Source organism: Homalodisca vitripennis, chromosome 4 (genome assembly GCF_021130785.1).
Source record: "Homalodisca vitripennis isolate AUS2020 chromosome 4, UT_GWSS_2.1, whole genome shotgun sequence".
Taxonomy (NCBI): domain Eukaryota; kingdom Metazoa; phylum Arthropoda; class Insecta; order Hemiptera; family Cicadellidae; genus Homalodisca; species Homalodisca vitripennis.
Window position 1 is genome coordinate 166,922,785 of NC_060210.1, and position 25,838 is coordinate 166,948,622.

Below are 25,838 nucleotides of genomic sequence, written 5' to 3' on the forward strand. Positions count from 1 at the left end.
TGTTTGAAAAATATTGAATTTGACAGTTGAAATTGGGCATGTAGTGCATATGCAGTCTATAGATGATTTGCAAGTGTTTAGTTATGCGTGTTTCTGGGAGAGGGAGGCGTATTATTCCATGACTTAGCAGCTCTTCTTCAAAATGTTGGTTTTCTGGATTGTCAGTTAGTCTGTCAAAATTAACGTCACCCATTAAAAGTATTGGATTTGTCTCTGCTCGGAATATTTTCCAGGATACTAGCTATCATCTCGATTGCTTGTTTACTTTGTCCTCCTGGAGGTCTATAAACTCCCAATATATGTAGTGATTGTTTGTTAATTTTGATCTTTATCAAGGCTGCTTCACACACTAATTCTATGCAGTAGTTTGGCAATATCCGCTGCTTCTCCCTCAATGCCTGATGTTTCCTCCAGATATATCGCAACTCCTCCAAGTTTATGATTGCCTCTGCTGAAAGCTGTAATTAGTTTATATCCATGAATTGATATTGAGCGTAGATTTATCTTGATTTAGCCCATGTTCAGTTAATATCAGTACTGTTGGGGCGCAACTGTGTTCAGAAAGTGATTTAGCCTCTCAACTTTTTTAGACAGTCCCCTTATATTCTGGTGGAAAATTGAGATTTCTGAGGCTGAGTCCTTATTTTTTCAGAGTGGAGTTTATGAAAATCCTGTGGTTTTGTATGTTTTTGTGTCTTTCCTGTTTTGGTTGGCAGTTTTCTAAAAAAGCGTGTTTTCATTTTTTTGAGGCGACTTCCATATTGATGTATATTTGTGGGGGTTGACTTTGGTTAGAAAAGTTTTTACTGATGGGTTTATTTTGGCGTTGCTGGGTTTGAAAATGGTCATTTTCTGAGCATCCCTTGAGGGCTTCAAGTTCTCTAGTTACAAACTCCTCAAGGGTTTCTCCCACTTGGGAGGATTTTAGCACTCAGTGGTGGTTTTTTCTCTCTTCTGATCCCTTCAATTAATCCTTCATTTACAGTGGTCCTTCTCAAGCCTGTTTCTACATTGGCAGGTTCTTTCATGCCGAGCTTTGTTTTTGGCTACTTGGAGAGATACACTGAAATGGTTCCTCTCCTTCCCAGTTTGTTTTTTGCTCTTACTTATGTTATGGTTTTTAGAACAAGGAAGACTCTTTGCAGTGGGTGTACTTTGTGTGAGTGCTGGTGGTGTTGCAGGGTTTGTTTGTTCACCTTGCTTCTTAAGCAGTTTTTCTTGCAAAGTTACCACAGAGCATTCTAGTTGGTCTTGTCGAATCTTCAGTTGAGTCAGCTCAATTAATAGAGAGGCAGAGTAGTTGGGAACATAAAATTCTGAGTAATCTGTTTGTGTTTTCTGAAGCGCTAGTGAGTTTAGGTGTCTGAGGTAGGCCCGTTTTGTCATCTTGGTTTAATTTCGGTTTGTTTATTATTACATGTAAATTGCTTCACTGGTGTTGGGACTTGACGGTTGCTGTTGTGTAGGCTGTGGCTGGTTGTATGGTTTGCGTTTCTACATTTTTGAATTTCTTTGAGTCTTGTTGGTTTTTTGTCCAGCAAATCTCTTTGTCCAGATTTTTCTCTTTTGAGATTAAGGATTATTTGTTCTAGTTCTAATATTTTATTTGCTTGTTTCATCAAAAATGAGAGTCTGTCCTTGTGTCATGATCCTCGTAAAAGTTCTGTAGTTCTTGTCTATTTTGTTTTTCCTTTGCGATTCTGGGCTATAGCTTCTTGTAGTTTTCTTCCCGATTCTTCAATTTTTTGTAGGTATTTTTCCTCGGCTTCAGTTCGATCTTCCAGTGTTGCCTCCAGTTCAGCAAGTTTAGCCTCCAGCGCTGAGTTTCGGGTGCTTAGGTCCTCAGCATCCTTTTTTCAGCTCCAAGTTTTCAGCCAAAAGAAGACTGCCCACCTCTGCTGCCAATGCCAGAGATGTCTCAAGATCATCTTCCTCTTGTCCCTCTTGATCTTTTACCTTTGTTTTTACAGCACTCAAGCTCAGCTCCAGATCAGATATAACTGTGTTTCTATTTTCCTTGACCTTGTGGTATCCTGATGGGACTGGGTTGTCTTAGATGTGGGACGTTGTTCTGCTTCTCCTATTGCCACAAAGGTTAATTCTGACATAGAGCCGTTTTGGGCAGTCATTGAGGTCTTACAATTTTCACATGTCCATGTTTTTATTTCATCTTGGGTCAATTTTTTTAGGTGCTTGTCAGATATATTCACACAGCCACCATGGTACCACTGGCTACAGGACCCAGTACATATTATACCGGAGTATCTTACCCCGATACTGCAAACACCACAGGGGTATTTGGACGTTTCCGAATTCGTTTTTGGCATGTTAAAAGTTCTTTGTGACAGGGGAGGTTCAGAAAACAGTAATGATAAAAGTTGATCAGTTTGATTTAATTCTGTTTGGCTGGTTTCAGGAATCTGTCAGTTTATAAAAATGGTTCATTGAGGAAGAAATTATCTCAGTATTAATAAAAATAATAGAATTTATTAATAAAATTATTAATAAAATTGCTCAGTTTGTTTTAATTCTGTTTGGCTGGTTCAGAATCTGTCAGTTTACAAAAAATGGTTCCTTGAAGAAGAAATTAGGACATGTTCTAACTGACCATTGTTCAATAGAAAATTATACACAAAGAAAATGTGCCAATTGCACTGAAACAGTGAAATTTGTCTACTGAAAAGGAAAATCAGGTCTGCACCTAAATGTTTCATGAACTACCACAAGAAAACATAACCAGTGATAATAAAGTCACCAGATTGTAAAATTTTATTTATCGACCTGTTACAATGAAAGCCTATCACTCGAGAGGCAGGAAAAATTTCATTGCTGTCTCCCTCTCCACACCACATCTCAAAAACAAATTGACTTCCAGACTAAATTTTGCTTGAAGCTTCATTTCTAAATAGGCAACATTGATTTTGTTTATGCATGTAACTCCATGGAATTTGGCTGGGCATTAGTGAACATTTTTATATTGGTCTTATGAGTAACCATGATGGCAACAAGAACATAGCAGAATAAAAAAAATTGTAACTAACTAAGTACAATAAAATGTAACATGTTACTTACTAACCCATATAGCCTATCTTTATGTCTAGACTTTTATTCATAGTTACACAAAAAAGAGCATGGAAAATCAATATTAATAGTTTGTGCTTTAATTTCATCAAACTCTTGCATTGTTGTACCCTTCCTAGTTTACCAAAACTGTTATTATTCAAACACTCCTATGAAACTTAACGTAATAAACACAAATGTGAGATATATTTTATCAGCAAGTTTAAATTTTGATTGAAACTCCATTTATTTTCTACTTTGACAAGAATGAGTTCTATGAGGTAAATGTCTAATCATGGGATTCAGCTGTATATCATTGAAATCTATCACTCAGTAGATTGACACAATTTCTCTTTTCTGATTCAAATTTGAGTAAAAATTTCTTTTTTTATATGATTGTTTGTCTGTCTGCAGGATACTGAGAATGATAAACTTGGAACAATTGAAAGTTTGCATGCAACCTCAGTGAAACCCGTTACGTGACACATGATGTAACCAGGGTTTAAACTGTGCGAACATATTTGTTGCATTTTGCAAAATGACCCGAGAAAATGCAATGCTATTTTGAAATGCTCTTGCAAAATTTTGATGAAAGAAAAAAGAACAACTAACCACGAAAAGTATATCACATTTGGAAAATAAGTTTACAGCGCTAAAAATACTGTTTTTTAACGATATTATAATATAAAATATTAGACACCACGCTGCGGTGCTTGCCGACGAACGGTCTGGTTGGAAAACACCTGTATACTACTTGGATAAAAAATTATAGATACCCGAGTTTGAACGTTAACCACAAACTAACTTAGAGTTACAATTATATTAAAATTTAGCTTTTTTTATTTTTGTATGTAGGCAAATAAAGTAAATTAAGTACGAACAACAACCAAGTTTTGTGTGAAAAGAAGTACCAGTTTTTGACGCTACTAAACTGAAATTTTTAAAATTATTTATTCATTGTTCAACCTGCCATTGGAGCTCCAATGCCTGCATGAGAAAAAATGGTGGGAAAATGGCCAAATATATTAAAACAACATTTAGTTTATTCCGGTTTCCTCTCGCAGTCAATGACGTGACCAAGCTACACTATACAGAGTAGTGTCCAATGAACAGCCGTGCTTTACTACTATGACAGCAGTGCTGGATGGTGCGCCGCGACTGACATGCATACAAATAAAACAAACGTTGTACACTTCTATATGTCTTGTCTTGACGATTGCAACTAGTACTGGAGATTTTTTGAGCTTATGTTATAGTCAGATTTTATTTCGAATGACAGACATTCATACAAGGTTAAGTATAGGCCTAACCAATTTAAGCACCTAATAAAAAGGAAATCATTTCAATGATGTTTAATTATTGAATCATTTCAATGGTGTTAATTCTTTGTATTACCAAGACAAAGTAGGCTACAGATTAAATGAGGTTGGTTCTTAGGCTAGGGTCTAATTAGTTTTCTAAGGATAAACTACTGTTGAAATTAACTTGCGTTATATAAAAAATCACTATGATATATTATTTTATATTGAGAGAAAACTTTTCATTTTTATGTATATTTTTACAATACATTTAAAATTTTATTCTGTCACTAAACTGATTCTAATCAAACCTCAAATCTCATTTTTTAATTATTGAGGTTCTAAATATTTTAATAGTATTTTTATTCAAATAAATTGGTTCTGGAGGCTATAGTATTAGAGAACTTCAGACTGTGTTTTGATAAGTATTATTGGATTAACCACTGAACACCAATAAGCGCTACAGGGCAAATAATTTTGCTAAAGAGTCTGAAGAGCTTGTAGCATGTTTTCTAAGAAAACGTCCATCCTAGCTTAAACTCTGGGTGTGACGTACTCCTTTAATATTTTGTTAAGCTTCAGAGTTTCAATTAAATATTTCATTTCAGTTTACAAATTTGAATTTATACCCTACAAAATATTTCTTAATATATAATAAATAGTTTTCCTTGTAACAGAGTAAGATCCAAGTAGTCACCATTACTTCCGGAGGTTCAACCTTCTGTAGATAGTGTTGAATAATACGAGAAACATAACTTCTGCCAATCGTGATGTTATATCATGTTTAATATTTGTGTGTGATAGCCCTATCAAAAATGTTGTGTGTCTCATATTATTTTTTTATTCAATGTGTTTGTACTGTGTTCGTGTTCTATTTATAAGATGGCTCTTATTTCAAAATTTGTTTAAATATTTTCCACACGTTTGATGAACTGCTATTAAATTATACAATTTTCCAAAGAAAAATTTACAAAAATTTGTAAAAGGATAGTGACAAAGTTACATTTTGTACTCTATACCTATCGTAGGTACTAATCAAAATACCATCATGCATATTAGAAATATTTTACAATAAATAATGGATGAGCAACAGGTTGTCTATTCATACCTGCATGATATGCCACAGTAGGAACACCGGTTTTAGATAACACTTGAGCGACTTCTTCAGTCAGATCTCGGGTACGACAATATATTATTCCACAGGCTCGGTTCATCTAAAAAAATAAGTAACTAATATCATTTTTTTAATTAAAAAATCAATAAATATTTAATTATTTCAAAAAATGTATAATCAGTACGAATATTTATTCTGTGAAAACCTGTTTGTTCCCAAAACCATTACAATTTAGTATGATTTCATCAATCATAAATTCAAGGAAAGCTATTTTACATAAGTCAGTTTAGATATAGTTATTTTACTTGAATTTTAAGTGTAAAAATGTAAGCATTACAATTAATTGATTTTACTAAATATCAAAAAGTAATTTGTGATTTTTAGTATTTTAGTCATATATTAAAATCTGTATAATGTAATTTTAATAAAACTCATTAGAGATATCATGGTAAGACTTTAATTATTTATAAAGACACAAAATTCATAAAATTATCAAAATTTTTTTTATAAAAAAATAACTTATATTATTTTCTAAAAACTTAGCAGTTACTTACAATGTTTAATTTTATTAATTTAAGTTATACATTGGCTTTCATTATAATCATATATAATTAGCTATGAAAAATGTCTGGCTTTGAAAACAAACACCATTATAAGTCAGAACTTACCTTCTTATGAATGTTTTTAATCAATACATTTTTCAAACTTGATATAATAGTTTTGTCATAGTGAGCATATATTCGGACAGAAAGAAATAATGTGTTAGAATTTCAGAAATCTCACTGAAGAAAGGATGGTTTATAGAGATGGTAATATAGAACAAAGGACATAGTAATAACAAATAATTACGTACTTACGTCTAACAGTAGTAGTCATACACTACTATAATTTTAACTTTTGGAAAGTCATCAGGTATCGTTGTAAATAAATGTTAAAAGCGAAGATTATCCATCTGGATTCATCATAGTTTAAGATTCACAAACACAGTGCAAACAAATCGAATAAATAAATAATACGAGAAACACAACTTCTGCCAGCCGTGATGTTATATCATGTTTAATATTCGTGCATGATAGCTCTATCAAATGTTGTGTTTCTCATATTATTATTCAATGTGTTTGTACTGTGTTCGTGAATCTTAAACTATGACGACTCCAGATGGATAATCTTTGCTTTTAACATTTATTGACACTGATACCAGAATATGACTTATTATCAGTTGAAACTAAAGTACTGTAGTGTATAACTACAGTTTGAAGAAAGTGCGTAACTATTTTTATTCGTCAATTCGCAGTTCAGGGCTATATAATATGGAAAATAAAATACAGAGCCATAATTAGCTTCTTGCCGCCTTTCCCCTCAACTTCCACAAATACACAAGTTACAGATAAATGTAAAGAAGAAGACAATTGGGCTGATTGTTGGTGAGAGGAAATTGTTGAGAGCATAAAGCAAACCATACCATAAAAATTGAGAGTTCAACAAACAAATGATTTCACTTAATTATGATGCATTTTGTTGAAGTGATTTTGCTCTGAAGTTAGAGGCACCCACATTCTATTTGTTATAATTTGCACATGAATGCCAAACGCTAAATATAGCTACACAAACTATTCCACTGGTATTCTGGTGAATAGGTGGTGAATAGAGTGAAATTAACAGCACGAACTTTGTTGTTACATCTGGAACATGAAAGCCAAAACACACTATAGAAATGTTTGCAATATGTTTTAAAGTATTCCTTGAATGGATGCTGCCAGCTTGAGTCAAAGTCAAAGAGTACAAGAGTAGTATGGCGCACCGATTTCACAAATTGGCTTGACTATCAAGCTTCTAAGGGCGCTGTAAAGTCGGCTCAACCAGAAGCACTCAGGCGACCGAGCAGACAATTGATCAAGTAAAACTCATGGCAATACTGTGCACCAATGACATAGTGCCAATGTCAATGGAGCCGTTTTTAAATCACTAAATTTAAGCAGCTAATGATTGGAGATTTGCTATGTCAAGCGTCAATCACCGCCAAATCTAAAGTTGCTACCCCTGGAAAATTGCTGTCTTAGGCCTTATACAGCACTGACAAAATCTCAACAATTTTGTTTAACTTGTGTTAATTTCACACATTGGTTAACACAAGCAAAGCAAAATTGCTGCTATTTTATCAATGACAAATAAGGCCTAGGGAGACAATTTTCCAGGGGTAGCAACTTTGGATTTCGCAGTGTTATTAATTGTTATTCTAATACAATTATTAATTTACCTAACTCTTAGGAAATTAGTAAAGAATACTCACAGGACTTAGCTCCTCTTCCGCTGGCAAATGTTTCACAACAAATTGTTTTAAATGAGAATAGGAATGTTCAAGAGAGTCTTGATAAATTATGTCGTAGTATAAATTAGAACGAAAACACGGTGTCTTAAATTTTCTAAGATTTTTTAACTTCAATTGATTGATTATGTCCTCCACTACCTGAAAAATAATAATTATGTTGAAACAACATGGTGTATAATTATATAGGCCAAATTCAACAAAATGTGTCAAACAGCTGGTTAACTCAGAAATATGCTGGATAATAAAACATTTTGAAGAATACAAACTATTTATGCATTACACCTACCTCACTTACTATTTGTATTCATGTATAACTTTGGTTAAAAATATAAAATCTAGCCATAAACACTGCATGTAGAATTAACCTATCCTATCCATATTTTAAGCTACCAAATCCATATCTTATATTGTCACAACCATATCTGAAAACCTAGGATCTTACCTAGGGCATATTGATCTCAAGAAAAAAAGAGCACAGAGTTACCTGAGCTAACTAGCTGTCTAACACACAAGGGCTCCAACTTACCATACCCAAGAGCCAACCATCCAACCAACCTTTTCTCAATTACTGAGATAAAATGAATCAACACAATACAACAACAAGGAATGTTTATTTTTATTCCTTAATACAGCACACACGAAGTAAATGTGGTAAATACGAGGGGTATCCAAAAAGTAAGTTTCCCTGTTCTGTAAAAAGACGCGTACGTAACACAGCGTGCAGCTGTGGGCGGGGATATGTAGCGCGATTCGGTTGGCAACAGGTGCGCCGGTCACGGGCCCATTGTCACGCTTCTCAGTCAGTTGCTGCCCAAACATCATGGAGACTCCACTCCGTTCTGCCGCCAGTTGCGAAGTCCGTAGTGTTATTCGTTTCTTGACCGCCAAAAACGAAACTGCCGTTGAAATTCATTGTCAGTTGTGTCAAGTGTATGGTGAACATGTTATGTCCGTTCAGATGGTCCGTCGTTGGCGTGCAATGTTTTTGGAAGGAAGAGAAAATGTTCATGACGATGAGCGTAGTGGCCGACCGGCCAATTCTCGGCAACCTGACGTCATTAATGCTGTACGAGCAGTTATTGACAATGATAAGCGAGTGACTCTCGATGAAATTATGGATAAACTGCCATCAAGTGTTGAAGTTAGCCGGTCATCTGTGCACAATATCATGACAGAAGATCTTCAGCTTGCAAAAGTGTGTGCAAGATGGGTGCCTCGCTTATTGAGCAATGCCCATAAACAACAACGAATGGCTGTTGCCCAGTCTTTCTTGCGATTGTTTGACGATGAAGATGAAAACCTTTTCAGTAGAATAGTCACTGGTGATGAAACATGGATTCACCACTCAACTCCAGAGACCAAACGCCAGAGTATGGTGTGGCAAAAAAAAGGAGAGGCAGCTCCTAAAAAAGCCAAAGTTTTTGAGTCGGCAGGAAAGGTAATGGCTACAGTTTTTTGGGACTGCCGTGGAGTGTTATTGATTGACTATCTTCCTCGTGGCGAAACCATAAATGCAGAAAGGTATTGTGAAGTTCTCACCAGACTTCGGAGGGCAATACAGAATAAACGGCGCGGACTTTTGTCGCGCACGGTTCTGCTTATTCAAGATAACGCCCGACCACACGCTGCTCGTGCAACAATGGAACTTTTGAGGAAATTTAAGTGGGATGTTTTTGGTCATCCTCCATACTCACCAGATCTTGCGCCTAGCAATTTTCATCTGTTTCCGGAGCTGAAAAGACACCTTGGCGGTCGGCGATTTGCCAACAGCGATGACCTTCAAAATGAGGTGGATACTTGGCTTAAAAATTTGGCGGGTGAATTTTGTGATGCTGGAATAAAAAAACTACTTCCTAGATACCAAGAGTGCTTAGAAAGGGATGGTAACTATGTAGAAAAATAAGGTATGATGTAAAAAGTTGAATAAATGTGTTTCAGTTATTTTTTGAGTCTTTTTAACTTTTTCATAATTAATGGAAACTTACTTTTTGGATACCCCTCGTATAACACAAAAGTACACGAATAAATTTACTAACAATAGAATTTAATTTACGTTTTCCTTGTATATATGACTGTGTTACAAAACTGAATATTCAATTGGCATACCTTACCTGGTTTTGCCTAAACAATATATTTAGTTAGACCTGGCTTATATTTTGCCAGTTGTCAATAATTATACACAAAACACAGTATAGCTTAATACTCTCAGAAATGCTTCCGATTGCTAAAAATTTCATTTGGACCTATCCTAAATTTCAAACTAGTGAACAACCACTCACTTTTGCATTTATCATTGCACAAAATTTCAATAGCAATATGATTTAGATACCATTGAAACACCAATAGTGAGTTAAAGTTATATTTTTAATTTTTGTAATTGAATAGAGTGAAATTGACACCTGTACAAAATCAACTTTGTCATGCCATGCAAGTCAGTTGATTAATTTGAAACATATTTTTGGTTTTATGGTTGTTTAAATTTTGTATGGGTTCAAGGTGTTTCTTATTGGTTTATTTAGTTTTGTGTTATATGGTACTGTGATCATGGCCTTAGCCCCGAAACATGTATCAGTACTGTATTAACAAATAATATTTTGCAAGGTATATTGTTTAGTTTTATTAACCCTTTGTAGATAGCAACGTTTGATACATTAGACAGTCGTAATATACAATACATAAATATTTATTGTACGATACGTTTTCTGTTATCACAGTGTAATACAATACTGTTACAAGTTAAATTGTTTTAACTTACTCTGTAGAAGGCTACATAGCCAAATCTTACTTTTTCAGTGAGTGTCAAACTGATTTTTATGTTTTAATATAGCAATTATAAATTTATATTGAGATTTATTGTGACGCTATTCTTGTAATCTGTTACATGGCTGAATAAAGAAATTTTGAATTTGAACATAGTCAATACTACAAAACTAAAGCTTATTCTAAAACATAAAATTTTAAACAAATTTTATTGATATAAAAAAGTTATAAAACATAAAAAAACATTGATTAAATCTAAGGATTAAATCCTTTTTTAAATTTGTATCAAAAATATATTTTCATTATTTGTTTTTATCATAAACTGTCTTTAAGGAATTCATTTACATTATAATGAAGTTTTTTTGACAAAGTACTTCTTATGATTTTTTAGTAAATTTAGATAAGGGAAGTTTTTTATAAGACTGTGGAATATTATTATACGATAATATATAATATATAAAAAGACTACTGTCTCACTAAAAGATCAATGTTCAATCTTTCAGACAGTTATAAAATAAACATTTAAGTGTCAATAAAATATAGTATCTATATGTTATTAATTAACCATTATACCCAAATATAACAATATCTTCAAAATTAAATTACACCAGATTACAAAAGATATATAAATAACTTTACTCTTCATCATCATTGCCAGCTGACGCTGGCTGCGCATAATCCGTTCCTTGTTCTGTTCCAGCTGATGTTTGTTTATGTTTTGTTAAACTACTTCTTTTTTTGTTAGGTTAAATGCTGATATTGGTTATTATACTATTGTGTGTTTCACTTAATGATAAATGAGCTAAATTTGAGTGATCTACAACTTATATTGGCTACGTTTTTATACATTACCATATTCGTAATAACAAACAAAAATAAAAATAATGAATTTTAAATTTTAAAAAATTTAGTTTTTTAACATTATTTTCATTTAACCTTTTTAGGACCAGACCAAAATTTGACATGTGCAAAGAAAATTTTTCGTTTTTCTGGCCATGCTCCAAGAACTGTGCATATTAAAAATGTGCGATTTTTCAAGCGTTTGAGAGAAAAATCATGTCTTCAGAACTAATTACTGTACAGATTTGTTTTTAGGCTTAAAATGTTTATAATTAAATTGTTCATTGTGAAAAAATAAATTTAAGTCATTATATAGCAAAAAACAATTTGATTTATCTGTTTATCAAATAAAAAAAGAAAAACAATTAAAAGAATTTAGTTTGATCTTCAATAACTACCAAAAATAAGAATAAATTATCTGTGGGAAATGGTATTTATTAGTTCTACATATAATTCTCTATAACTGTACAAAATTTGAAAGCCCTGGAATAAGAAATAAATAGTTTGTAAATGAATTAAATTTTTCTGTAACACTGGTTAAAACACACTTTTCAGCATTAGCGTAACATACAAAACCTTACAGGCTACTAAGGATATTATTCGGTACTTTGGGATTATATCAACCACACCATTATGAAGAACACAAAAATATACATTTATAGAAACAAACATGATAGAACGAAAAAACAACTCTTTAATTACAAAATTACAAACTTACAACGATTATCAATTGTTAATGGGGTCAGATTCCGTTATATGCTCTCAACGCTTAAACTTTTTTCAATGAACTTAGAACGTTATAAAACGATGTAGTTGAGTAACATAACTAACATTCCATCAATCAACAAGCATTTCCAGGTATTGTGATCGGTATTGTTGTCGCTGTTATCTTATCTTTCTCGAGAATCCCGATTACGGCAGGCCGCGCGGCATCACATGATTATTTAAGTTTTTTGCACGGTACATAAAAACAAGTTTTGTGTGTTTTTTTCAATAAAGAGTTTAGTTTTTGTTTGGTAATATTTGTTTTTGTTGAATTTTTGTGTTTGTAGAAATGTAGGGGTAAAACACGGAAGTACAACAAAGCGACGCACCAGCTGAACGGGCGGCGAGACTCTGCAATCACGTTATCTACTAGACCGCTCGACTTTGACCTCTGTCTGAGGATGGGGAGGGGTTTGCAATAAGACTATTCCTGTTTTATATTGACGAAATATTGTTCTACGCTAATCTAGTAATCAGTAGAAGCAAAATGTCAAATAACGATTCATGTCTGGGTGTGGTCGGTATAATCCCAAAGTACCCTGACAACATTAAGATGCAACATGGCCGTAAAATATTTTTTTTTCACCAAGCTGATGATTCCAAAGACGTTTAAAATTTGATATCATAGTAAGAAACATACAGGGAATAGAAAAATAGTATATTTATTCCATATAGAAGATTAAAATATCTCTTAAAAAATATGAAAAGTCCGCTTGCGATAAATCAGACGGTTGGTCCTTAAAGGGTTAATAAAACAATAGATGCTGTAAAAATTGAGGTATTGGACTGAAATGAAAAAGTAGTAAAGCCAAATAGTAGTAGAACAGATAACAAAGCCACTATTTAACTAGAAGTTAATTACAAGTTCAATTTTTTCTCATTGTGAATGAGAAATTATTTTATATGAACTTTATTCTCCACAGTATAAAAAAAAGTGTATAAATTGTTCGTAATTATAAGGTATTAAATAAAGATAATTTCTCAAAGAATAAATTTAAAAACAATTACCATTCTAGCTGTAAGCATTGCAGGGTTATAACCAATAATATTTGTAAAAGTACAGCATGTAAAATAAATCAAATAAACCTGGACTTTTTGGCTAGCAAGTCTAAGTTTTAGCCAGCCTTTTAAAGATTAAACACCTATTGTAATATGCAATATAGGATGAATTTACAATAACTTCATAATATTGTTTACATATTTTTCTTTTATGTTATTTAACCCTTTGGATGCCAGCCCATTTTCCAAAAGTACTACCCAGAAACGCCAAGGGCATTTACAGCAGTTTTGCAAGCTTTCACTAAATGTATCATAACTTTTTTATTTTTTAACAGATATTGATGATTTTTTTACCATTATTTTGCTTATGAAATAACCTTGTTCTGTTGGTAAATTTTAGTTGCATAAATGTAATTTAAACTTATAAAAAAGTTAAAAATTAAGAAAAAAAAATTAAAATTTCCAAAAAACATTTTTTTTAGCACAAATAAGTGGTTTAAAAGAAAATGTATGCTGATTTCCTGTTATATCCTAGTAAACTATATCTAACCCTTAACCTAATTACAAAATTTCAAAAGCCTACCTTATATAGAAGTCTAGTTATGATTTTTTTTCACTAAATGTGACACGGGCACAGTTTTTTGTAATTTGCATGGACGTTGTATGTAATGTTACACTATATTCACAAATCAATATTTGACACTATACAAATCGGTACTTTGGGATTATACTAACCACACCACTATGAAGAACACAAAAATATAAATTTATAGATATATTATAAACAAACATTGTAGAACGAAAAAAACAACTTTTTAATTACAAAATTACAAACTTACAAAGATTATCAATTGTTAATGAGGTCAGATTCGCTTAAACTTTTTTCAATGAACTTAGAACATTATAAAACGATGTATTTGAGTAACAGAACTAACATTCCATCAATCAACAAGCATTTCCAGGTATTGTGATCGGTATTGTGGTCGCTGTTATCTTATCTTTCTCGAGAATCCCGATTACGGCAGGCCGCGCGGCATCACATGATTATTTAAGTTTTTTGCACGGTACATAATTGCCTTTCCATTACAATTCAATTTATATTTCTGATCAGCCCCTCTAGAATTATATTTACTGATAGATACTATCTCGAGGGATGTTTTTCTTTCGTTGACATCAGCGCGAGCTTCCGAAGCACCTTCAGCCGGAGGCACTCGCATTTTGGGTGGCGGAGTTTGATCAAGAATAATGACAAGTTTTGTGTGTTTTTTTTTCAATAAAGAGTTTAGTTTTTGTTTGGTAATGTTTATTTTTGTTAAATTTTTGTGTTTGGAGAAATGTAGGGGTAAAATACGAAAGTACAACAAAGCGAACGGGCGGCGAGACTCTGCAATCACGTTATCTACTACACCGCTCGACTTTGACCTCTGTCTGAGGATGGGGAGGGGTTTGCGATAAGACAATTCCTGTTTTATACTGACGAAATATTGTTCTACGCTAATCTAGTAATCAGTAGAAGCTAAATGTCAACTGTCTGAGGATGGGGAGGGGTTTGCGATAAGACAATTCCTGTTTTATATCGACGAAATATTGTTCTACGCTAATCTATTAACCAGTTGAAGCTAAATGTCAAATAACGATTCATGTCTGGGTGTGGTCTGTATAATCCCAAAGTACCAATGAATCTAATAAAAGGGGCATAGTAAAAATGCAATAACAAAAGTAATGAGAGAATTACAAACGTAAACAACGCATAGCAACACGAACGTAACCTCAATCTCGACCAAACAATTCAACAGCTGCGAAGCTCAAATACGACCAAACAAACAGTCCATAAACGAATTAACTACTTTCGTGGTTGCAAAGCAAACTAATCGACTATCGATTAGTCAAAATTTCGCGGCAATAAGATGAACTATAAGAAAATTACAGGTGAAAAACGTGACGTACCTATATTACGGCCGTTGGCGATTTTCAGTTGAGTAGCCGACGGCCGTAATACCGGAACGTTGGCATCCAAAGGGTTAATAAAATTATATAATCTTAAAGGATACACAGAAATGGTCCACCAAATTTAAGTGAAATGACTGTCAGAAGAAGGATTAAATAGGGAATTGCAGAATTAAAATACTCTTATATATGTGTGTGTGTGTGTGTGTTTATTAATAATAAGGTTTGTTTTACTTGTTTGAATCTGAAAAAACACACAAAAATGGACCACCAACAAGTTACATGACTGTCAGAAGAATTAGTTAAAGAATGGTAGAGAAGAGTTTTTAATGATAAGTGTATTATTTAATTTCTATCAATGCTATTGGTGATGTAAGGACTGACCACAGCACTGGCAGTCGCAGTGAGTGCCACACACGGGACGTCAGAGTACTGTTGTCGTAGAGTTCCCAGCTTGAGGTAGTCTGGGCGGAAATCATGACCCCATTGACTGACACAATGTGCTTCATCCACTACAATGTAAGCTACCTTTTTCACTTTGTATAAGCTTCTCAGAATATCCTATAACAAATTAAAAGTTCACACAATAAACTTTAGTTATTTCACTACAGATTCAAGATTTATATTTTCCAATAAAAAAAAACCATAATGCAACAGATATAGTAATTAATTATAATATTCTATTACTATTAACAATTGGTGAAAAAAGTTGTATTTTCAGTATTATAAACAAATTACAAAAACAGATAGATCTGTGCATTGGGTGTTGTTAGGCTTGGATAACAAAGAAACCAAGTTAAAACATAAATCAAACTTTAAATACAGAATGTATCAAATTATGTACTTGATTACTTCAAGAGCCCATGATTGCTTGACAAAAAAAGATAACCCATTTACAACTCTATTCTATAACTAATTGTAATAAAGAGATCTATTGCCCAAATTCAATACACTATTCATTACTTGATTATTACATCTAATTATTTTGTTATACCATTGAAGTTTGCTAATTGCCTTGTTAGGTTTATATCACAGAATTCTCTATAAAATGAATATAAAACTTATCCTTATAATTAATAACAATAATTCTTATATAACTAATTAAATTTAATCCATTTAAATGTAATTAATAGTAATAAATTGTCTCTTAACTAAAATATATAAAAAGTCAGAACAAATTATTAATGATATTAGGATTACACCATTTTCTGAATATATAATCAAAACTGGATATTTACTGGATAGTGTACAGTAAACTACTTAGTTATAAGGTAAACAAAATGCATTACATTTATTTTTGAAATTAGTCATGACCTTATTGACAACATGTATAAGTTCGAGTATAAACTCGTGCCCAATCACTATTTATTGATAATATGCAAAACAAGAATATTTTAATTAATTTAAATTTAAGTTCTACTGCCTCATCACATAAGTTAACATACTCTATTTACACTGCCCCAAGTTCACCCTTTTATTCAACATTATTTCAAAATAGTTGAAGGGGACAACATTGCATATATTGCCATTACTGTAATAATAAAAAATCAAGATGATTTTCTTCATTTGTGCTGCATTTTGGTATAAAATTGGGGGAAATAGTGTACAGTAAACTACTTAGTTATGTATTTAAGCAATGTTTGAATGTATTATATAGCAATAATAATTTAATAACAACTTTTGGGGGAGGGTCATATTTTAAAGATTTTCAAATGTAAAGGTAGGTTAAGGCATACTTTATTAAGGTCATTTACCAGTCATTAAAAAAAAAAAAACGTTTTAAGTCATTTTGTTTCTTGTACATGTACAATGTGGTCCAAAATATCAAAATCTTTCTTTACTGTTACCTCATTAAAAAATTTTGTAAATCCAATTTTGTATTCAAGGTTACCAAAGAAGTACTCTTTCTAAAAATGTCTTAAACTGCCACTTTTCAGCACATCTCTAATTAATTTCAATATTTAGGATATTTAAAACTCGTAAAACCTAAAAAATTAAAATAGCAAGTTATAACTTTCATTATACCTATAAATAGCTCTCTTAAAAACAAAAATTGTTTGCATTAAAGTTTGGCTTTATCTTGGATGGTTTGACTAATGACACCAAAAACTAATTTTCATGACATTATGTTGATTTAGTATGCCGTTATGTTCTCCTCCTACCTTTGGCTAAGGGTATTCAAAAGTACCTAACACATGTGTTTAAAACACTTTCCAAATAAAATTATTAAATTATAATACAAATACAAATTTTGAGAAAAGAACTTGGCCAGCAACAGAAGACTTACCTTAAAAGTATTGGTTGCTGCTTGTTCAGGTGTCACATATAGAAGCTTTAAGGATGTTTTCTTACATTTGAGGTCATTTATTATTTTCTCACGTTGAGCAGCAGGTGTCTTAGAATTAATAGTGTCAGCATGGATTTTTAGCTTTTTTAGATGATCAATTTGATCCTAAAACAGACAATAAAAATAAAACAAACAGAAAGTAATTTTATTTTTTGTTTATTGCTAATAAGATAAAATTGTGATCTGATATGTTATGAGATTTTTGTAACATAATTTTAATACTAAAAACAAAATATATTATTCAAAGAAAAATTAACAAGTTTCCACTTCCTTTTATTGAATTTATTTTTTCCACAGAAGTCCTTACTCATATTGTCTTGGTGTAATTCACCTTTTCATGTTACAATGATGGTTTAGACTGTTTATATATATGATTTTATATATATATATATATAATCAGTTCACATTTTAAACTTTCTTGCTTTGTTTTCTAAAAAGTAGTATAATTAATTAATTATTTTTTTTATAAATTATGTTGTAAATTTAAATGTTTTTTTATAAAAACAATATATATATATATATAAAACAAAACATTTATATATATATATAACAAAACATATATATATATATATATATATATATTGTTCTTATAACAAAACACTTAAATTAATAACATAATTTATACAAACAATACTTTTTACATAGACTCAAACAATACAGAATATACCATTGCAACAATGTCAGCTCACATACAATTGCACAATTCTCCAAAAAGACAGAAAAAGCCCTGTACCACAGTAACATATGAAACTCCAAATCCAGCATCTCAAAGTTCTGAAAGTGAGCAATTTAATCATTTTAGCCCTATACTATTTTATAAATTCCTATGAGAAAATTGCCATGTAATTTTACTGTACTGTGTAAGTGTTAGAAAAAGCACTGCTGTACTTTTGTTTTTTTACATATATTCTATCGTTTTTCTCAATGTTGTAAAGAATAAACAGAGTTTTTAAAAATTATAAATTTTTTCAATTTTGAATTAGACAACCTAATAAAAAAATGAAAGTAAAAAATAATACAATAAATTAATGTAAATTCACCTTTACTATAAACAGATGGGTTTATAACATTTTATATAAATATTAAATTAATTAATTATACTTATTTTTCAAAAACAAAGCAAGAAATTTTAAAATGTTGAATTAATTAAAATTGATTTGTTTGTAAACTTTACAGCAAACAAAAAGATAAAACAAAAACAGCTAATTAAAGTATTTACATTTCATTACCTATTCAATTCAATTATTATTATTACATATAGCAGATTGTAGGTATTAGATGGTGAATAATGGATAAAAATTGTGTATATATCTTTCAGAATGATATACTTAAATTTGGTTTGTAAAACTTTTTCCATTTTCAAATTCATCTTTTTGAAATGTCTTTAAAATTTAATTATTTCAAGAATTTCAGAAGCCCTCACCTTCATTAGGGCTAGTAAAGGAGAAAATACAATTGTAACTTTGTTCTCTTGCATAACGGCAGGTAACTGGAAGCACAAGGACTTTCCAGAACCAGTTGGCATCGAGACAAACACATCATTGGTTCCTGGAACAAAAAGATTATCAGTTGTATTTTTATCCTGTCTTAACATATTTGATCTGCAATTTCATTTTATTTTAGATTTTTAATTTTTGGGAGAGCATAAAAGCAGTGCATGAACAAAGATTACAACTCGTGAATTTTGCAATGCCATTTTATTTTGACAAACTGTGTCTAACAAAGGATTACATTTAAATAATCTATCACTTCCTTGTTCAGATTAATTTAATCAAAATTTTTGCTGCTCCTAAAAACATTTGGATTAAAAAATAAGTTGAGTATTTTTTAATCTATTATTTTATGAGTTTATTTTTATCAAAAGATTTGCATCACCAGGAAACCTGTGTGTACTGTCGAAACTTGTGAACACTCCAAATAATCACAGATTACACTTTTGATATTCAATCTTTGTACATTTAAATACAAACAATTTGATGACACTTACAGGGTGCATTACGAAAATAATGAGTTTGACTTTATTGTGACGCGACCATCCATCGCAGCGCATTCGGGCCTGTCGGATAATGTGGTGGGGGTTCTGCCCCTCCAAACATACCCGGTCTCAGTTTGCTCCAAACAGTAGGATTGATAGGACATGTCTTTGCACAAAGTCTCTTTTTCAATTGTGTCACGGCACGATGGAGCGCTTGCTTGCAGAAAGTAGCACAAGGCCTTAGAGGAGGGCCGGGAGGTCACCGACAAGCCTCGTTCTCGACGCCCAACAAAAGTCCGAACCGATGAAAACATCCAGCGTGTGCGCTAAGTTTTGAATTCAGACCGTCGGTTAAGTATCCAAGGAATTGCTGACACCCTGAACTTTTCAAAATTTGCAGGACATGGGATAGTGACGGAGGATTTGCAAATTTGAAAGGTCTGGGCGAAACTTGTACCGAAGGTGTTGACGGAAGTGCAGAAAAAAGTTCAAGTTTGGCGCAGTAAAGAATTTTTGGAATTGATTAGAAATTATCCAGGCTTTTTACACTCTCTAAATGGGAATGAATCCTGGATGTTCGAATACAATCCAGAATCCAAAAGGCAAAAAAAAACCTTGGCATTGGTCATGTTATTGAGCTTATAGTAAATATTTTTGTTCATAGGCAATTTATTTTTGTAAACACAATTCAAAACTATTTTTAAGGTCACTTTAATTTAGTTAAACAAATTTTGTTTAATTTGCCATGGCTGGTGCATGCTTGTTGGAAAGTGAAAACAGTCAGATTGTTGAAGGCGACGTTGCGACGATCATACATGGTTCTTTCATGCCCTTAAATGCAAGACGGAGCCGTAATAAATTAAATATTGTTTCAATATAGGCTATAGGACAATTTCTCATCAGCTTTTCCCATATGAGCTAAGGGCCTCCAATGGCAGGTTTAACAATGAATATTTTAACTTTAGAAATTGCAGTTTAGTAGTAAACTCAGATTCCCTTTAATCCCTAAATTGAAGGACTATTTTGGGATATACCCTAACTTAAAATTTCACACATCTATTATTTATCAAATTATTGTTGTTCAAATGTAGCAATCTTAAATAACATACACTACAAAACAACAATTTATTTACCGAAACAATTAATGCATCCTACTTAACATTTCATGTTTACTGGTACAACATACCTCTTAATATTTGATAAACAGCATCCCTTTGAAGATTGGATTTAAAATCATCATGTAAAAAATATGTTTTTAAATTGTGTAGTACGTTTTGAGAATAACTAGTACTAGGTTTATTTTCAATATACTTCTCCATGTCCAAAGTTGTTAAAATCAAATGTTATCCTTATAACTAAACCAATAATTTTCTATTTTAACATGAAAATATTCTTGAATGTATACTTGAACATGACAAATTAATATTCCGGTTACCATACTAAACATTATATCAATATTTCTATAACATCAAACAAATAATAATGCACAATACAAAACATAGTTATTACACTAAATTTGTTCACAGACTATTTTCATTCAAATAATTGTGTAATGATACGGATGAGGTTATGTTGTAGTCTTTTTTTTCTTTTTGCCTGTTGGCTGGCCTTTACGTTGTAGTCGTAGTTGTAGACTGACAATTACATATTTGATTTGCGTAGTGATTTTTTTTTATTGTTAACATTTTATGCAACAAAAAAAAACTTTTCTTGTCGGCTTCAAAACAATCACATGCAACCTTGAAGTTCTCTGTAGGTTAAACTTACGTTGATTATATTCTATGGATGGGCTTTTGTAAAACTTGGCAAGTCAATATACGTATATATATATATATATATATAAAGACTACCTTCAAAAATAGATTTTTAGTTACTGATATCTCTAGTTACTAAATAAAATAAAAATTTCTAAGCAATTTGGCAAAAGAATTAATTATAAAGACATTTTGAAAATGACTGTGGTATGAATTTTTCAAGCTTAAATTTATAATACTAACTTTCGGAAAAAATTTCTTTTAGTCATTAAATATTATCTTTGTTCGATGCACATACATTGTGATAAGGTAGTTCATTTAAGTAATTTAAATCCTTGACAACTACACATAGGTTGTTTGGAATTTTCGCTTTCTTCAATTACGCTCAAAAATGCTATTTTAAGAAACAAGTTGAAAAATTCCACTGCTACAAGTTAGAATGAGACGAAAACACGATTGACTCGTAAAGAAAGGGACTTAGATTTATGCTGCGCAGAATAACTTTTTAATTTATAGAAAATAACACATTTAACCCCTAAAAATAGTGCAATTTCCATGCCTTAATCCAAGTACCCTCCTTATGCCGAATATCTTATATATATAAAAATCTTGAGTCACGATGTATGTTGCCAATAAACTCCAAAACGACTGAACCAATTTCAATCAAATTTCACATGTATCCGTAATTTAGTCTAACTTAGAAGATAGGATAGTTATTATCTGAATTATTCGCTTATGTCGTGAATATAAACGAATAAAATGAAGAAAAGTTTTCAAAGCGCCTGCACATTATAACCTGCAATTACGAGATAGATACGTATATTAAACAGTGAAACACTATTTGAAGGCGCTAAGTTATGATGTATAATTGTCTAAACTAAATTTTTGGTTGAACTTAAAGGTTGAGTGGTAGACCACTTTGTAATAAAATACATTATGCATGTACAATACATTTTTGACATATTTTCTTGATCGTGACAACAAGGTAAAATCTACATCGGGGTTGGAAATATAATTTACTTCAACCAGAAATGCTCATACGCGGGCAAAACTTACGAAAAGCGTGCGAAGCCGCGGGAAACAGCTAGTAGTAAAATAATATTTCACAGTGTAATAAAATACTGTACATTGTTATTAATAAAACAATGATTTTGTGTAGTTGAGATAAAAAAAAAAAAAAAAAAAAAAACTGTTAATGTCATCACAAAATTGAAAATTTATGTTTCGGACTGTTTTTGCCTAAATTCTTTAATACACTTCAAAAAATCGAGTTAACTAAATAGAAATCCACGTGTATTCAGGAAATGAGCATTGTCGTATGCCATCTTGCTTATTTTAAAATTCAATTTTGTTGAATCGTGTTTTTCATAAATTATAGGATTTTTTATAGAAGTTACATACGTAGTGAGCTTCCAGTGACCCAAAAGAACCAAGTTCAGTCAATGAATGGCCAAGTAAGGGCTAGATGTAAATTCAATAAGCGGAAACCCCAACTATGGATATTGTTCTGGGTACCAGGTAGTATAATTTCTTTCCGTTAAATGTGGATTATAGTATAAATTATTTTAATTTGAGTTAATTCCATTCTTCATTCAACATTTAATTTCAGCAGGTCAAAATTTGAATTTAATCTTCTACCCAAGAATAAATTAGCCGGTGTACGCATCGCTGATGAGTGTACTCTTCTACGACAAGCAAAACAAACTGATTGCAATCTATTAGCTAAATTAGAAAAACTCTCTCTAAAAAAACTCAATTGTCAAAATCAAAGGGCGTACTCATCTTTATCAAAGCATTTATGATGTCATATGATGAAGCCTCATGATGTTTTTCAAACTTAAGTAGGTACAGATCTGATACTTTTAATTCTGTGTCTATAACGAAGAGATTAAATAGTTAAAATAATGTTTATTAGCTCTTTCAGGACTTGCGCGTGTTAGACTATGCATTGCTAGTGCGAATAAATAAGTTTCTGACCTCACGGTTTGTTGGCTCTGATACCCCGATCATGAAAATACATTAAAGTCTCAAAAGCCCACTTCGACAAAATGACAAACAATGCAACTACGGGCCGTTTAAATTTACTCAGTCTAAGGTATTTTCAGAACCATAGTAGAGTCGGTCTTGTTAACCCCAACACGAGGAAAATATAAACAAAAAATAACCCATTTCTATTATTTTTGGTCCACATAACTGAGTTCCGGTCTGAGATATTTCCAGTGTTCACTTAATATTTGCAAAATGTACAATTTTAGTATATTTTTAGTAAAACTTTTAATTTTCTTATCTGAATGTTTTTTTAGTCTGTGCTCAATGGCAACTTAAGAAAAAGTATAAATAAGAAATGTTGTTAATATCAAGCTTACTCTATGCTTTCACTGTATGAACAAATAGAAAATAGTGGTTAAATTAATTTAAAATATAGTTGTGCTGTCATAAAATAATATTAACATAGAACAGTTGATTACATTTAACAAGATATTTCAATTTATTAATGTTCTAGACCTTTAGAGACTAAAACGAGATTTTTCGCTACGTTAGAGACCAGTGGAGCATATTCATAACCTGTATTCATTCATACCAGGGATGATAAGAAGTTCCATGTAAAATTTCAGTATAACCTGTTAAATACTTTAGGCGTGAAAGTAAAACAAAAACAAAGGCACTTTCACATTTACAATATTATTAGGATAGGATTATTATTAGAATTGTGAGGTATATATCTTATATTCTGAATAACTTTTCCTGTTTTAGCACTTGTTATTGGAAACACATTCAACCATCTTAAACATGCGTCAATAACGACCATCTACATTTTATTTGTAGATAGATCTAAAACACCTAAATTGACCTGGAGATTCCAGCTCTTTCCTTTTCTATGTTTGACAAGGTATAAAAGATTTCATCTTCTTTTCTGTGTCACTATCATGTTTGGCCAACAGACAAAATGGTTCACAAATTATTTCGTTGCTCTTTCTCCATAATGTCCGAAGAATTTTGTTAATATCTGTTTTCCCAAAGTAGGTTACATGGTTACAAGATTCTGCGTCATTAAAATTTCATTTTCAAGTGATAATTCAAATGAGAATCAGAATGATTTATAATCAATTATTTCACATTGTGAACTTGAATGGTTTCATTATGTTAATTAGGTATAAGAATTGCTTGAACATGAATATATATTAAATAACTGTATTTTTAAGAAAACCAAAAACCACACAATAGAACATGGATTCCTAGAAAACCAATGTATAAATTACTTATTTAGAGATTAATTATTAAGTAATAATTAATTATGTATAAATTATTACTTATTCAGAGAGATTGGAAAAATTTAACTCATTTTTACACATAATTATTTTCATAATATTCAGAAAAGGAAGATGGTTGTTAATTTATGAAATGGTTTAAGTCTTAGTTTGAATATTTTGACTTTAAATAATGCGGTAATAAATTAAAGATTAAACTTCCATATATTTTGGCTTTTACAGAAGTATTTCATATTGTGTTGTGTTACAGCTATATTATTTTCATTTCTTGTGTTATAAGTCTTGTATTGATGAGTATTACTATTTACTACAATATTCCACAGAATCATTCTAATTTATTTTTGTTAATGCTTATTGATTTTTTTCTAAATATCTGATACCGAAATTTGATTTTTCACTGACGTTTACCTGTACACAGAAATATCCAACAAAATATGTAAATTGTGTGTGAGAAATACAGTGATTCAGCGAGAGCATCAAATGTACAGAGTTTTGACATTATGTTTAGAGCATATAAACCAGAATTTAATTTTGAAATTGTGATGTCCGTGTGTTTATTCCAACTAAGTGAATCACTCAAGGTCAGACCCAAAAGATTATTTCTTCCACTTTTTTAATTGGAACTTCGTGCACTTTTAGATTAGGGTTAAAATTTATAATTGTGCATTGTTTGATTTTAATTTTTTGTATTTGGACATTTCAATTTCGTCTACGGTCGATGCACTAAATTCTCAAAGTTGCATTATCAGCATATTTTTCTAATTCTAGGAAAGATTAAACAACTACGAACAACAATGGTCCTAGTATGGTTCACTAAGAAACTCCTTTTGTTGCTGACTTGTACATAATTTTAAATGTTGCTATTTAATTGAGCTATTAAAAAAAATTGTTGTTTATTTTTAAATATGATTTGAACCAACAGTATTACTTTCCAGGGACTCCATCTATTAGAAGATAACTTATCTAGATGACTAGAATGGCACACACTGTCACATATCAACAGTCAGTCACAGATACAAGGAATCCAGCGGCATCAGTTATGCCATATATATATTCCTCCTAACCCATGCTGATTATTGTCAAGTTTTTTCATTTCTAAATGATTGATTATTATTTCAGACTGTTCATGCTCATATATTTTGAAAAACTATTGGAATCAGAGCAACCTTGTCCTGTAAATTAAATTAAATTCAAAACTATTCACTTTTACTTTTATCAGAATGGTTCATAGTTATGCGTAATATTTTGATTAGGTATAGACTCTTCAACTACTTTAACGCAGTAATCTTTTAACATTTAACTTATTTAAAAACCTTTTCTCATACAAGCTCATCAAAAGTTTCAGATAATACTCGTATTTTCTATTCAGGTAATCCCTTCT

General features: G+C 31.5%; 1 protein-coding gene across 1 annotated transcript in view; it reads right to left on the bottom strand.

Annotated features, from left to right (window-relative positions):
* LOC124360557 (ATP-dependent DNA helicase Q5-like) overlaps positions 1-21,021 on the bottom strand; it is a 44,064-nt gene extending 23,043 nt beyond the window's left edge. The window contains exons 1-6 of the mRNA XM_046814277.1: positions 20,621-21,021; positions 18,883-19,007; positions 17,400-17,564; positions 15,497-15,673; positions 7,763-7,939; positions 5,467-5,572 (exon numbers count right to left, since the gene is read on the bottom strand). Coding sequence (XP_046670233.1) covers positions 5,467-5,572; positions 7,763-7,939; positions 15,497-15,673; positions 17,400-17,564; positions 18,883-19,007; positions 20,621-20,753 — 883 coding nt within the window. The 5' untranslated portion in view covers positions 20,754-21,021. The remainder of the gene's footprint in view (positions 1-5,466; positions 5,573-7,762; positions 7,940-15,496; positions 15,674-17,399; positions 17,565-18,882; positions 19,008-20,620) is intronic.
* Positions 21,022-25,838: the final 4,817 nt, after the last annotated feature.